The 16,697-nt window shown below is 39.5% G+C and overlaps 1 protein-coding gene across 2 annotated transcripts in view; it reads right to left on the minus strand.

The window, feature by feature from the left end:
- Positions 1–7,333: 7,333 nt before the first annotated feature.
- Positions 7,334–16,697, minus strand: part of CDC20B (cell division cycle 20B) — a 72,067-nt gene continuing 62,703 nt past the window's right edge. For both annotated transcript variants that reach the window (XM_058309020.2, XM_004483488.3), the window contains one exon: positions 7,334–7,875. In XM_058309020.2, coding sequence (XP_058165003.1) covers positions 7,775–7,875 — 101 coding nt within the window. In that variant the 3' untranslated portion in view covers positions 7,334–7,774. The remainder of the gene's footprint in view (positions 7,876–16,697) is intronic.

A 16,697-nucleotide genomic window follows, 5' to 3' on the forward strand; every position in this document is an offset into this window, starting at 1 on the left:
AGTAGCTTATTCAGCATATTGAACTAGTAATCAAGGTGCGATCTTGTGAACAGATTCCTTCAACTTCTTTTTAAAAAAAAAGAATTCTATTAATTCCTTCAGGAGCACAAATACATATATGCATATATGAATGTATGTTTTATTGCATACATAAATTAAAATGTGTATATAGTCACTCAAACCAAGAACATACAGCAACACTAAAAGAGAGCCTCTTTATTTTTTTTTGTTTTTTTTATTTTTCTGGATGAGGGATTTTTTTAAAGATACATAGATCACACAAAACGTTACATTAAAAAATATAAGAGGGAAACGGACTTGGCCCAGTGGTTAGGGCGTCCGTCTACCACATGGGAGGTCCGCGGTTCAAACCCCAGGCCTCCTTGACCCGTGTGGAGCTGGCCCATGCGCGGTGCTGATGCGCGCAAGGAGTGCCCTGCCACGCAGGGGTGTCCCCCGCGTAGGGGAGCCCCACGCACAAGGAGTGCACCCGTAAGGAGAGCCGCCCAGCATGAAAGAAAGTGCAGCCTGCCCAGGAATGGCACCGCCCACACTTCCCGTGCCGCTGATGACAACAGAAGCGGACAAAGAAACAAGATGCAGCAAAATAGACACAAAGAACAGACAACCGGGGGGGGGGGGGATTAAATAAATAAATAATCTTTAAAAAATATATATATATAAGAGGTTTCCCCATACCCCACTCTCCACCCCCTCCCACACCTCCCACATCAACAACCTCTTTCATCAGTGTGGCACATTCATTGCATTTGATGAACACATTTTAGAGCACTGCCACACAGCATGGATTATAGTTTATACTCTCTCCCAGTCCATTCAGTGGGTTATGGCAGGATATATAATGTCCTGCATCTGTCCCTGCAATATCATTCAGGACAACTTCAAGTCCCAAAACTGCCCCCATTTCATACCTCTTCTTCCCTCTCCCTGCCCTCAGCAACTCCTGTGGCCACTGTCTCCACATCAATGACACAATTTCTTCCATTGCTGAGTCACAGTAATTCTATAGTAGAATACGAGTAAGTCCACATTTTATTCCTCTATCCTGAGGACCCTAGGATGGCGAAGTCCACTTCACCTCTAAATCGAGAGGGGACTTAATTCCCACATGGTCAATGGATGAAATTCTCCTGCTTGCAGTTGTGGACTCCCTCTGTTCCCTGGTGTGGTGGTTGAACATACTCACCTCCCTGTTAGCTGACCTGGGTAAGTCCAACGAACCAGAGAGTTCTTGTTGCAACTCTGCTGAGGCTCAGCACCCAGCTAGCACATGGACAGTCCAGAGGTTCAAGTCTCCTGAGCATACACCAATCCCAGAGCCAACCACAGGTTCAGTAAAAGTGACAGAAGAAGCATGTGTAGAGAGATCACATCTGAGTCCAACCCCATCACACTCAGGAGCACAAATTCCAAAGTAGGGCCCACTGGCAAGGCATTGAACTCCAGAGCCATCTGCCATGAATGTAGGACCTGGATGTCACTGTAGTCCTCAGGAGCACCTCTACCTGGGATTGTATCTACTTTGGCTGTCTCTGGGATCCTGCTGAGACCTGCATAAGCATGACCCCTCTGATGACCTCCCGACTCATTTTTAAGTCTCTTTGCCATGAAAACTTATTTGTCTTTACCATTTCTCCCTTTTATTTAAGGTCTTTTTCTAGTTTCATCACCAGCTGGTGCTTGGTAGTAATCCCTCAGCACCAGGGAGACTTATCCCTGGGAGTCATGCCCCACTCTGGGGGGAAGGTAATGTATAAACAAAGGAACTGATCAAAATACTAATACATTAGATTTCAAGCATAGCTACCCTTTAGATTTGCCAGCTGCTATAAAACTGCTAATGTCCAGGCCCCACCTCTAGAGATTCTGTTTTAACTGGCATTCAGTGGGATCCCAAGCAGTAGTATTTTCTACATAAACTCTCCATCAATTCTATTGTGTAGCCAGGGTTGAGAAGCCCTATGCTAGAAAATGAGGTTTGGTGCTAAAATCTAAAGAGGGGTTCTAAGATGGTAAGAAGGATTGATTTTTAGATACCTGCTGATAATCCCTATTTCCTATTTAGGACTTTAACTGTAGTAAGATAATATAATATTCCTTACTGCCAACATTTATCATAAATTTTGAACCCCACTTAAAAATTGGTTGTATGACAATGGTGTGGTATGGTGTGCTAGTAAAGGGTAGTGTAGAAATTCTACACATGTGCATGGTTGTTTTGTAAGTTCACAACTTCTGTAATAAAAAATATATGAAAAAAAGAAAAGAGAGGCTATTCCAAAAAAATCAGTTGTGTGGATCTCTTACACATTGCTTATGGGAATATAAATTGCTACAACGTCTTTGGAAAATTGGCAGTATCTGCTAAATCTCAGCATACACATTATTCTTATGACCTAAAAATTCCACTCCTGGGTATACATTCATAAATGTGAATAGCAATTTTATTAATAAATTTTTTATTTACCTTTATTAATGAAAGTAAAAATTGAAAACAACTCAAATATCCATCCATGGACAATCAATTGATGTATATTCATACACTGGGATATTATATACAAAGAAATAGGAAAACTACTATGATATGTAACTACATGAATTAATCTTTCCAATTTAATATACAGTGAAAGAAGCCACATACAAAAGAATATTTCATGTGAATATATTTCAATAAAACTACTTGAAAAAATAATATTTACTATATGATTCCATTTATACGAAGGTCAGAAATAAGGCAAAACTAATCCAAGATCGTGGAGATCAGCACAGTGGAGGAGGTTGACTGAGAGCCTTTCATTGTACTAGAAATGTTCTTATATTGATCTTGATGGTGGTTACAAAGTTATCTATTCATAAATAAAAACCCATTAAGCTATATACTTAAAACTTATGTACTTTACTATATGTGAGTCATTACTCAACAAAAATTTTTAAATTACAAACTTTAAAAAAAAAATCAATGAAACAAAGGTTCTGTTTTTCGTATTATCTGGACATTCACTCTTTTCTTTATTAAAAGCCTATCTCACAGAAACAGATGTGGCTCAACCAATTGGGCTCCCATCTACCATATAGGAGGTCCAGTGTTCGCAGTCCAGGCCTTCCAAGTGAGGGTAAGCTAGTCCATATGGTGAGCTGGCTAATGTGAAGTGCCGGCGCACGCAGGAATGCTACCCTGCACAGGTATGCCACCCAGTGTGGGAAAGGCACCCCGCACAGGAGTGCTGGCTGACACAGAGAGCTGGTGTGGCAAGACGATGCAACAAGAGACGCAGAGGAGAGAAAATAAGATGTAGCAGAACAGGGAGTTGAGGTGGCACAAGAGAGTAATCGCCTCTCTCCCACTTCAGAAGGTCCCAGATCAGTTCCTGGAACCGCCTAATGAGAATACAAGAAGACACAGAAGAAAACACAGTTGATGGACTCAGAGTGTAGACAATGGGGGGAATGGGGGAGGAGGGAGAAATAAATAAAAAATAAATCCTTAAAAAAAAATTCCTATCTCAGGGAGTGGGTGTAGCTCAGTGGTTGAGTGCCTGCTTCACATGTATGAGGTCCCAGGTTCATTCCCCAGTACCTCCTAAAAAAGAAAGAAAAAAAACCTTATCTCAGACATCTCACCAAAACTAATAGCAGGTAAAAGATATATTGCTATATTTTTTTTCATTTCTTTAATATTTTTTTAAAGATACACAGATCACACAAAATGTTACATTAAAAAATATAAGACATAATTTCTTCCATTGCTAGAGTCACAATAGTTCTGTGGTAGAATACCAGTAAGTCCACTCTAATCCTCCATCCTGAGGACCCTGGGATGGCAATGTCCACTCCACCTCAAAATTGAGAGGGGGCTTAGATCCCACATGGCTGATGGATGGAATTCTCCTGCTTGTAGTTGTAGATGCTCTCGGTTCCCTGGTATAGTGGTTGACCATTCTCATCTCCCTGTTAGCTGACCTGGGTAAGTCCAACAAACTGGAGAGTAGGTGTTAAAACTCTGCTGAGGCTCAGCACCCAGCTGGCACATGGACAGTCCAGAGATTCAAGTCTACTGGGCATACACTAACTCCAGCGCCAATCACAGTTTCAGGAAAAGTGACAGAAGAGACGTGTAAAAAGGTCCCATCTGAGTCCAATCCCATCACACTCAGGAGCACAAATTCCAAAGTAGACCCCAATGGCAAGGCACTGAACTCCAGAGCCATCTGTCATGACCATAGGACCTGAGTGTCTCCGTAGCCCTCAGGAGCACCACTACCAGGGGTTGTATCTACTTTGGCTTTCTCTGAGATCCTGCTGAGACATGTTAAGTGTGACCCCTCTCATGAACTCCCAACTCATTTTGAAGTCTCTTAACCATATAAACTCATTTATCTTTACCATCTTATTCAAGGTCTTTTTCTAGTTGCATCACCAGCTGGTGCTTAGTAGTAATCCCTCAGTGCCCAGGAGGCTTATCCCCTCTCAATTTAGAGGTAGAGTGGACATCCTAGGGTCCTCAAGATAGAGGAATAAAGTATGGATTAGAGTGGGCTTACTGGTATTCTACTATAGAACTATTGTGACTCTTAGCAATGGAAGAAATTTATATCATTGGTGTAGAGGCAGTAGCCAAGGAGCTGCTGAAGGCAGGGAGAGGGAAAAAGAGGTATGATATGGGGGCATTTTCGGGTCTTGGAGTTGTCCTGAATGATATTGCAGTGACAGATGCAGGACATTATATATCCTGCCAGAACCCACTGAATGGACTGGGGGAGAGTGTAAACTACAATGTAAACTATAATCCAGGCTGTGTAGCAGTGCTCCAAAATGTACTCATTAAATGCAATGAATGTGCCACACTAATGAAAGTTGTCAATTTGGGAGGAGTGGGGGGTGTGTATAGGGGAAACTTATATTTTTAATGTACCATTTTGTGTGATCTATGTATCTTTTTTAAAGAAAGATTTAAAAAGGGGGAAAAAGTAAATAGAACTTGGCATTGGCAAAGTCAAACCAACTTGTCATGTAAAATATCAAAATACAGCAGTTTGTACAAAATATTATCACATCATTGCTGGGAGTTTGTCACCTAAGTTCAGGGATGGAAGCCAATGGTTTTCATTCTTGCCTTTTGGTTGTAGAGCTTTACTTTTCATCTGGAAGAACTTTTGGGACCTCCTAAGATCTAGCCTTACTCTCTCAGTTGCCCAATCTCTAGAATCTTGAAAGTGAGATTATGTGTGGGTGAGAGAAGGGACCTGCTTGCAGGGTATGGCAACTTGTAATCATTTTGTCCCTGTACTTGTCTTTTCAGCCATAACAAATATCTGTGGCAGGGAGCAGATGTATGTTGGTGACTGATCACCTGTTCCCCATGTACAAGGTCCAGGGTTCAATAGCTGGTACCTCCTTAAAAAAAACACAGGGGCTTTAGGGGACACCCCCACTCACCCCCAAAAACTCCAAGAAATTGAATTCTAAATTTAAACTGGAAAAGAAAACAATAAGTTGTTATGAAATGGTGTTAGAAAGTTCAGAATCCATATGGATTAGAGTTGACTTAACTGGTATTCTACTATAGAACTATTGTGACTAGTAATGGAAGAAGCTATAGCATTGATGTGGAGAAAGTGGCCACGGTAGTTGCTGAGGGCAGGGAGAGGGAAGAAGAAGTGTGATGTGTGTGCATTTTCGGGATTTGGAGTTGTCCTGAATGATATTGCAAGGACAGATGCAGGACGTTATATATCCTGCCATAACCCACTGAATGGACTGGGGGAGAGTGTAAACTACAATGGAAACTATAATCCATGCAGTGCAACAGTGCTCCAAAATGCATTCACCAAATGCAATGAATGGGCCACAATGATGAAAGAGGTTGTTGATGTGGGAGGAGTGAGGGTCAAGGGGGGTGGGTTATGTGGGAACCTCTTATATTTTTTAAAGTAACATTTTTTGTGATCTATGTATCTTTAAAAAAATACAATTAAAAAATACTAAAAAAAAAGAAAATTCAGAATTCCATCAAGAAATATGAATATTTCTAATTCTAATCTTGTAATTTTTGAGAAAAAATTTGAAATTTTAAAAATTTGAGGTTTTATTAATCAATTTTTTTAATAATAAATTGCTTTTTTGTTTAAGGATACATAAATCACAAAAAATGTTACATTAAAAAATATAAGAGGTTCCCACATACCCGACTTCCCACCCACCCACTCCTCCCACATCAACAACCTCTTTCATCACTGTGGCCCATTCATTGCATTTGGTGAATACATTTTGGAGCACTGCTGCACTGCATGGATTATAGTTTACATTGTAGTTTACACTCAGCCCCAGTCCACCCAGTGGGCCATGGAAGGACATAAAGATTTTTCAGTTAGTAATTTGTGACCTATTACAACCTGTTGATCCTTGCTATCAAAATATGGTCCATAGATTAGCAGCCTCAACAAGTTTTGGAACCTAGTTAGAAATGTCTAATCTCAGACCTTCTGAATCGTAATTTGCATTTTAACAAGGTTCCCCAGATGATTCACATGCATATTGAAGTTTGAGATGTACAGTCTGTATGTTTTTGTGCTAAAAATCTCACATGGGTTCTAGCCATCAGCTCTCAGAACCATTTAATAACCTATCTCGAGGCTGAGATTTTACTGTAAAAGGAGCCTGTACTTCCATCAAAGGATTAAAAGGATGAGATAGCATGTAAAAATAGCACCTAGCTTCTTAAATTCTTAATTGGTATGTAATAAATATTACATAAATAAATAAATAAATATTAGCTACTCCTGTTGCTAATATTCTGTGTATCTAAAAAATCTGGTGAAAATGTCATCCCTAAATCATGACTATATATACAAATTAATGATACTATCCTTCCTAATGATTTAGGAGTTACATTGATATTTTGAATGGGATGTTATTTGATAATAAAACTAACCTGAAATATTAAAAAATTAAAAAATTTAAATTTAAAAAACCAAGCTGAAATAAAAGAATGTATTGACAAATTAACACTAATCTGGCAGGGAAGTCCTAACTCTCCTTGTATATACTATTCCGCTTTTCAATTAGGAAAGCTTTTATTTTGTTTTATCAGTTTGTTTTGTCAGGGCAAGGGAGTAGTAATGCATTGATATACATGCAAATGTGTGCATTTATGACAAAGCAAACAAATCAATATTTGTTATCTAGCATGAGCAAAACTTCCTAAGGGCCATCAAAAACTAAAATGTATGCTTCCTCAACTACGCGAGATTATAATTTAATTGTCCAGGGAACAATTAAACTGAAATAACCAAAGAGTCACAGAGCAAAAAAATATTTAAAAAACAATTACAATAGTATATTAATATCAGTAGATATATGGATCAATGCCAAGAATTCAAACTTAGGGTAACATTTGAAAGCAATTCCTGGAGAGGTTAAGACTTGCACAGATTGCAAGGACAAGAAGGAGAGGAGCAGGAATTTCAGAATAGAAGGAAAACTCTGACAAAGGCACCAGGCTGGAAATCACCAAAGGTTAATGTAGATGAGTGAGAGAGAAGAGTAGAAGATCAAAGACTGAATCTCTGGGAAATGTAATGGAAGGAAGGACAGATAGAATAACCAGAGAAAGAAGATCTGGAGAATAGGCATTCACATCAGGAAATGTACTTCACCTTGTTTGATACTCATAACAAACCCATGGAGAAGACAAGGCTAATAGCATTACCCTCACTTAGAAATGAAGAAAGTGAAGCTTTGCAGGAATGAGTGGCTAAGAGCACTTCCACACAGAAGCTGTCCCATCAGCTGCAGCAGAAAAAATCCGGGTCTGGTCTGGACTCAAAGCCAGGTGCAGAACTCTGCCTCTGTGGCCTGTGAGAAGGAAGGACAGTTCATATTCCATATTACAAGGGCTGGTACAGAGGACTAGGTAGCAATTTCAGGGGGGCCACAAACCCCATCCCAGGATAAAGGACCTCTCCATACTTGACACATTCAGCCCTGACTCCTATTGAGCCTTTGCTACAGGAAAGGCCAGTCAGGCTTGACTCCGGACCACATTCTAAAGTGGCCAAGACTGTTCAACATCCCCTCCTTCAGTGCTCTTTACCCTTGGATTAGATTTCTGTGGCTGTTGCAGCAAATGACCACAAATAGGGTTCTTAAAATAACAGAAATTATTCTCTCACAGTTCTAAGGCCAGAAGTCCAAAGTCAAGATGTCCGCAAGGCATTGCTCCCTCTGGAGACTCCATTCCAAGTGTCTTCTAGTGGCTGTGGACAGTCCTTAACTTGTGCTCATGGCCACATCACTCCAGTTTCTGTCCCCATGGTCACAAACCTCCTCCTCTGGGTTTCTCTTATAAAGACACTTATCATTGGATTTAGGGCCCACCCAGATAGTCCAGGATGATCTCATCTCAAGATCCTTGACATAATTACATCTATAAAAACCCTTTTTCCAAATATGTAACATTCAGTTTCCAGGAATTGACTTAGACATCTTTTGGAGGCCCATTTTTCAGTCTACCACACCTTATTCCTCATACCATTATTGATTCTATTTTCTCTAATCTACCAACACTCAGGAATCATCATCACTGTAGAGTGTTCCAGTCACTCATCCATCCCTTTTCCTATCCTTCCCCAAAAGCTAATTGACCATTCTAATCCCCTGGTGACCCAGGTTCCAAGGAACTAATCAAATAAATTGATATATCTTATGGTAAAGAACCCCAAAGCTCTCCCACAAAGCATACTTGAGTCCCACTTATGGATTTCTATAGACAATATTCCCTTTGTTATCTAACCCATCATTTCCCAAAGAACATTCTTTATGACATTAATAGGTTTTAAAAATGGAAAGAGGTGAGCAGATGTAGCTCAAGTGGTTGAGTGCCTGCTTCCCATGTACAAGGTACTGGGTTCAATCCCTAGTACCTCTTTTGAAAAATAAATGGAATGAATATTTGATGTTCACATTAATTTGGGACACCGCAGGTTAAGAAAATTCAATAGGTTTCTTTTCAGAGAAGACATGGAATGAACAGATGCAGAAAGAAGAGAGAATCTTCACAGCATCTCCACTGGCTAGAAGGCAGAGCTATAAGCCAGATAACCCCAAGGCAGACAGGCAGCTAGCACCAGAACACTACAGATTTGGGAGAGAAAGACAGGCTTGCCGAAATCTTGACTTTGGACTTCTACTAGCTTCAAAACCCCTAAAAGGACCTGAGGCCTGCCTACAGCCCCATAAGTGAGCTTGGGAGCAGATCCTCCAGCCTTGAGCCTAGAAATGACTTCAGCCAATATCCTGAGCCTTGAGAAACACCCTGAGCTGCAGGCTACAGCTAAGTTTCCCCAGAGTTCCTAATGGAAGGAAATCATTAATAATAAAGGTTTTCACTTTAAGTCACTAAAAGAAAAAAAAAAAAAAATTCCATGGATCTTTCTCCAGGACAGACCATATACTGGGTCACAAAGCAGATATCAATAAATTTTAAAAGCACCTTAAAATATACAAAGCACTTTCTCTGATCATAATGGAATAAAACTGGGAATCAACAGGCAGAAAAAAGGGAAACCCACAAATGTATGGAGATTATACAACACACTATTAAATAATCAGTGGGTCAAAGAAGAAGTTGCAAGAGAAATCAATAAATATCTCTAGATGAATTAAAATACAAATACAATATATTAAAACCTATGGGATATAGCACAAGTAGTGCTTAGAGGGAAATTTAAAGCCCTCAAAGCTTACACTGAAAAAGAAGAGGGTGCAGGTTCAGATGCTGGACATGGTATGTCCTGCCATGGCCCACTGGGTGGACTGGGGGAGAGTGTAAGCTACAATGTAAACCACTATCCATGTGGTGCAACAGTGCTCCAAAATGTATTCACCAAATGCAATGAATTGTGCCATGATGATGAAAGAGGTTGTTGATGTGGGAAGAGTGGGGTGAGAGAGGTGGGGGGTACATGGGGACCTCATATTTTTTTAATGTAATACTTAAAAAATAAAAAAGGGGGGAAAAAGAGAGAAAAAGAGGAGGGAAGAGGATGGGGCTCAAGTGATTGGGCTTCTGCCTAACATATGGGAGGACCTGGGTTCAATCCCTGGGGCCTCCTGGTGGGGAAAAAAAAAAAAAAAGCTTGCCCATGTGGCAAGCCAATGCCCACATGGTGAGCCAAGCACCTGCACGAGTCCCCACACAGCAAGCTCAGTGCCTGCGCAGCGAACCAGTGCCCGCGCAAGTGAGTCGCACAGCAAGATGATGACACAACAAAAGAGAGACAAAGGGGGAAATCAAGTGTAGGTGAAACAGAAGCCAGGAACTGTGGGGCGCAAATGACAGGGAACCTCTCTCCACATCAGGGTCTCCAGGATCGAATCCCGGTAGAACCTAGAGGAGAAACAAAAAGAGAAGAGAAGACAAAAAGAGAAAAAGATACAGAAGATCACACAGCAAATAGACACAGACAGTAAAAAACAGCTGAGCAGGGGGAGGGAGAGGGAGAAAAACTAGTTATTAAAAAAAAAGAAGAGGTAAAATCAATGGCCAAACTAAACAGTTGAAGAAACTAGAAAAGAACAGAAAACTATGCCTAAAGCAAACAGAATCAAAGATTTAATACCAATCTTACTCAAACTTTCCCCAAAAACTGAACAAGAAAGAACGCTACCAACCTCATACTATGAAACTAATATCACCCTAAAAACAAAGCCAGATAAAGATATTACAAAAAAAAGAAAATTACAGGCCCATTTCCCTAATGAATATGGATAAAAAAATCCTCAACAAAATACTTGGTAGTCAAATCCAACAACACATTGAAAGAATCATTCATTATGATCAAGTAGGCTTTTATCCCCCACATGCAAGGGTGGTTCAACACAAGAAAATCAATCAGCATAATACACCACATTAATGAATCAAAGAATCAAAATCACATGATCATCTGGATTAACACAGAAAAGGCATTTGACAAAATACAGCATCCTTTCTGGATTAAAAAAATACTCCAAAAAATAGGAATTGGAGAAAACTTTCTCAACATGATAAAGGTAAACATGAAAAATCCACAGCTAACACTGTACTCAATGGTGAAAGACTGAAAGCCTTCCTGTCGGGATCAGGAACAAGACAAGGATACCCACTGTCACCACTGTTTTTCAATGTAGTGCTAAAGGTTCTAGCTAGAGCAATTAGGCAAAAAAAAGGGGGAGGGGGCATCAAAATTGGAAAGAAAGAAGTAAAACTTCTGCTATTCACAGATGATATGATCCTATACATAGAAAGTCCCAAAAAAATAGACAACAAAGCTTTCAGCTAATAAACAAATTCAGCAGAGTGCCAGGACACAAGATTAATATACAAAAGACAGTAGTGTTTTCTGTACATTAGTATGAGCGATCTGAAGAAGAAGTCAGGGGGGAAATTTCTATACAATAGGAACAAAAAGAATCAAATATTTAGTAGTAAACTTAACCAAGGATGTATTTAGAAAACTACAATGCATTGCTAAAAGAAATCAAAGAATTTCTTCAATAAAAGGAAGAATATTCCTTGTCCATGGATAGGAAACTAAAAATCACTAAGCTGTCGATTCTACCCAAATTGATATATAGATCAATGCAATCCCAAAAAATATTCCAACAGCCTTTTTTTAAAGAAATGGAAAATCCAATTATCAAATTTATTCAGAATGGTAAGAGACATCTTAAAAGGGAAGAACGAAGTTGAAGGACTCTCACTTCCAGACTTTATTTTACTTAGTTAGGGTGATAAATACAGCATGGTACTGGCATAAAGATAAACATATAAAGCAATGGAACTGAATGGATGATTCAGAAACAGACCATCACATCCATGGTCAAGTGATTTCGACAAGCCTGTCAAACCCACCCAGCTGGGTCAGAATAGTCTATTCAACAAATGGTGCTGGAAGAACTAGAGATCCGTTTCCAAAAGAAAGAAAGTGGACCCTTATCTCAACCTTATATAAAAACTAACTCAAAATGGATCAAAGACATAAATACAAAAGCTAGAACCATAAAGTTCCTGAAGAAAATGCAGAGAAACATCTTTAAGAACTGGTAGTAGGTGGGGGTTTCTTATACCTTACACCAAAAGCTTAAGCAATGAAAGAAAACATGGATAAATGGGACTGCCTCAAAATTAAACCCTTTTGCACTTCAAAGGACTTTGTCAAGAAAGTGAAAAGACAACCCATTCAATGGGAGAAAATATTTGGAAACCACATGTTCAATAAGGGTTGATTTCTGTGCTACATAGAGAGATCATACACCACAACAAGGAAAGAGCAAGCAATCCACTTAAAAATGGGTAAAAAGAATTAAATAGTTATTTCTCCCAAGAGGAAATACTAATGGCAAAAAAGCACACGAAAAAATGTTCAGGGGAGCAGATGTAGTTCAGAGGTTGAGTGCCTGCTTCCCATGTAGGCGGCACTTGGTTCAATCTCCAGCACCTCCTAAAAAAAAAAAGTTCAGTATCACTAGCTATTAAAGAAATGCAAATCAAAACTACAATGAGATATCATCTCATACCTCATAGATAGGCTATTATTTAAAAAACAGAAAACAGCAGAGTGGGTGTGTAGCTCAGTGGTTAATAACTGCTTCATATGTACGAGGACCTGGTTCAACCCCAGGAACCCCTTTAAAAAAAGAAAGACTACAACAAGTGGTGGAGAGGCTGTGGAGAAATAAGAACACTCCTTCACTGTTCATAGAAATATAGAAAGGGAAATGGACTTGGCCCAGTGGTTAGGGCGTCCGTCTACCACATGGGAGGTCCGCGGTTTAAACCCTGGGCCTCCTTGACCCGTGTGGAGCTGGCCCATGCGCAGTGCTGATGCGCGCAAGGAGTGCTGTGCCACGCAGGGGTGTCCCCCGCATAGGGGAGCCCCACGCGCAAGGAGTGCCCCCCGTAAGGAGAGCCGCCCAGCATGAAAGAAAGTTCAGCCTGCCCAGGAATGGCGTCGCCCACACTTCCCGTGCCGCTGACGACAACAGAAGCGGACAAAGAAACAAGACACAGCAAATAGACACAGAGAACAGACAACCGGGGGAGGGGGGGATTTAAATTAAATAAATCTTAAAAAAAAAAAAAAGAAAGAAATATAGAACGGTGCAGCCTCTGTGGAAGACAGTTTGGTAGTTCCTCAGGAACCTAAATATAGAACTGCCATATGATCAGGCAATCCCTCTACTAGGAATATATCCAGAAGAATTGAAAACAGTGATGCGAACAGACATTTGCACACTGATGTGATAGTGGCATTATTCACAATTGCCAAAAGATGGAAACAACCCAAGTGTCCATCAGCAAATGAAAGGATAAACAAAATGTGGTATATACATAAGATGGAATACCATGCTGCTGTAAGAAGAAATGAAACTGGGACACACATGATAACATAGACAAACCTGGAGGACATTATGCTGAGTGAAATAAGCCAGACACAAAAGGACAAATACTGTATGATCTCACTAATATGAACTAAAAACAAAGCATAAACACGTGGAGTTACAACTTAGACTACCAATTACTAGAGATAGTATGAGGACTGAGAAGGGGTACTGATGCTTAATGTATGTAGGATTTTCAATTAGCCTAACTGTAAAAAGTGTGGAAATGGATAGTGTTGATGGTAACACATTATAGTGATATAACTAACATGGCTGATTTATAAATGGGATTGTGACTGAAAGGGATACTCTAGGGATGTAAATGTCCAGTGGAAAAAAGCTAGAGAAAAATCTAGGGACTGAATAACATAATGAAACAAGAGGTGGATGAGGATTGTGGTTAATAGTACAAATACAAGAATGTTCTTCATGAACTAGAACAAATCTACATCACTATTACAAGGTGGTAAGAACATAGCGATACATGGGGAAAATACAATTAATGTAAATTATGGCCTATAGTTAACAGCAATATTGTAATAGGCTTGCATCAATGTCAAGAATGGTACTGTAATAAATAAATAGGTACGATATCAATTCTAAGGGTAAATAAGAGGGGGCATGTGATTTTTTCTTTTGGACTAAGGAAAACATTCAAAGGTTTACTGGGGCGATGACTGCACAACTCTGTGAGGAAAGTGAGAGCCACTGAGTGTACACTTTGGATGGATGGTACAAGGCACGTGACTGTATAACTCAGTGAACCATGTGGTGGAAGATGAACTGTGATAAACAGTACAAATATGAGAATGTTCTCTCATGAACCATAGCAAATGTACAATATGAATATATATGTTAATAACAGGAGTACATGGAAAAATATACCAAATGTAAGCTATAGACCATAATCAGCAGTAATGTTTTGATGATGTTCTTTCATAATCTGTAATAAATGTTTCACAGCATTGCAGGGTATTGGTCGAAAGGTGATTTATGGGAATTCTGCATGTTATACGTGATTTTTTGTAGGTTTACAACTTCTCTAATAAAAAAAAATATAAAAAGAAAAAAGGAGAAAAAAATAGAACTCAAATCTTCCCCAAAGCAGAACTTGAAAAATATCTAGACCTGAAGATTGGATACCTAGGTGGGAATACAAAATGGTACAGTCACTTTGGAAGACAGTTTGACAGCTTCTTACAAAGCTAAGTTTTCTTACCATACAATCCAACAATCATCACACTTCTTCACAAACTGTGGCACATCCATACAATGGAGAGTTATTCAGCAATTTTTTAAAAAATGAACTATCAAGCTATGAAATGACATGGTAGAACTTTAAATGCATATTGCTAAGTAAAAGAAGGCAAAGGCTACACACTTTGTGATCCCCAGTATGACATTCTCAAAAAGGCAGAACTATTGAGACGGTAAAACATTAGTGGTTGCCAGTGGTGGAGGGGAAGTAGAGAAAGTGGGGAGAGATGAACAGGGGGGAGCACAGGGGATTTTTAGGTCAGTAATCTACAGTATCTGTATGATACTGTGATGGTGGACATGCCACACTGTAGATTTGTCAAAACCCGTAGAACTTCACAACAGAAAGAGTAAACTTTAATGTAATCTACAGACTTTAGGTAATAATAATGTAACAAATGTATTAATGCAAGATGTTAATAATAGGGAAACAGGGGGTAGCTCTAGGAATTCTCTATACTTTTTGAGGATTTTTTCTGTAAACTTAAAACTGCTCTAAAAAAATAAAGTCTGTTCATTTTTTTTTAATTGGTTAGCTACCACTGAAATTTATTAGGGAAATGGTGTTTGGATTGGGAACAAAAGCATCCTTCACATTTTTCTCTTACAGCATTGACAATCCGAACTTACTAGGTAGTGTGGAATGCCATCTTTACCTTAAATGTCCTCAAAGAGGGTTCATGTCCCCGAGTTTCGAGAATACTGCATTGAAAACGTTGAAACTTTTTCTTTTTCTGGACAGCTATATCATAAATGAGACCACATACTGATAAATGCTCAATGGGCTCATGAAACTAAGTCAAAGGTCAGATCTGGCTTATAGGTGAGAAAGTTACCTACTCTTGTTTTAAAGTTTAGAAATAATTCTTTAGGAGAAAAGAGACAATTATGTTATCTTCCATCTATAGCCAGGTGGGTGAGCCCTCCTTAACTGAAAATTTCCCCCAAAGAATTATGACTGTGGCTAACGGGATAAGGCAGAAGAAATGTGTGGCCATCAACGACTTTTTTCCAAACTCTTTGACCACAACCTACGGTAAGAGCTACATTTTATGGGCCTGTGACCTTCTACATGTGCTGTATAACTAAAACAAAAGTTTCACAAAATAATACCTACCACTTGTTACATTGTTTCATTCTGATATTTTCCATTCGATATTCTTCCACTTAATTTTTCAAATGCTGATCTCAACCCATTATATTCATGACTCAATAGGCCACAACCCCCAGTTTGAAAGACCCTGATCTAGATCTCAGTCACCAGGGTCCTTTACCCACAATGGAAAGAAACACTGATTCACAATGCAAATGCATGGAAATTAGGTACCTAAGTAATCTACTCATTATGGCAGTGTTCCCTGAAGGGTGTTCATGGAACAGTACCTCAAGAAGCTCCCATACAAAAGATTTCCCAGATGTGTTTGGGAAACACTGAACCCTGTAACCTCTTCTTGGAGATTCACAGTACACGTTAGTATATCAAAGACTTGAAGATGTTCAAAAGAGGCAGAACCTATTCTTGTTTAATCCAGCATTTCCAAATTTATCCAACATGTTTTTGTATAACATCTATCCTGCTGAACACTTTGGGTAAATGCTGCATATAGAAAAAAACTACCAGTTAGAGATAAAAATGATGTCTAATAGCTTAAAAAGTAACTGGATCTCTAACCACAACATGTTAAAAGAAGGAAAAAAGTTTGAATGTACTTTGGAATTTTGTCTGGTACCAATGGAAAAAAAGAATTCATAAGGAATTAAAACTAAAGGAAGCATAATTTGTTAATTCCAGGGAAGCAGACTTGGCCCAATGGATAGGGCGTCCATCTACCAAATGGGAGGTCCGCGGTTCAAGCCCTGGGCCTCCTTGACCCATGTGGAGCTGGCCCATGCGCAGTGCTGATGTGCGCAGGAACTGCCCTGCCACGCAGGGGCATCCCCCACATAGGGGAGCCCCACATGCAAGGAGTGCGCCCGGTAAAGAGAACCGCCCAGCGTGA

Source organism: Dasypus novemcinctus, chromosome 2 (genome assembly GCF_030445035.2).
Source record: "Dasypus novemcinctus isolate mDasNov1 chromosome 2, mDasNov1.1.hap2, whole genome shotgun sequence".
Classification (NCBI taxonomy): Eukaryota; Metazoa; Chordata; class Mammalia; order Cingulata; family Dasypodidae; genus Dasypus; species Dasypus novemcinctus.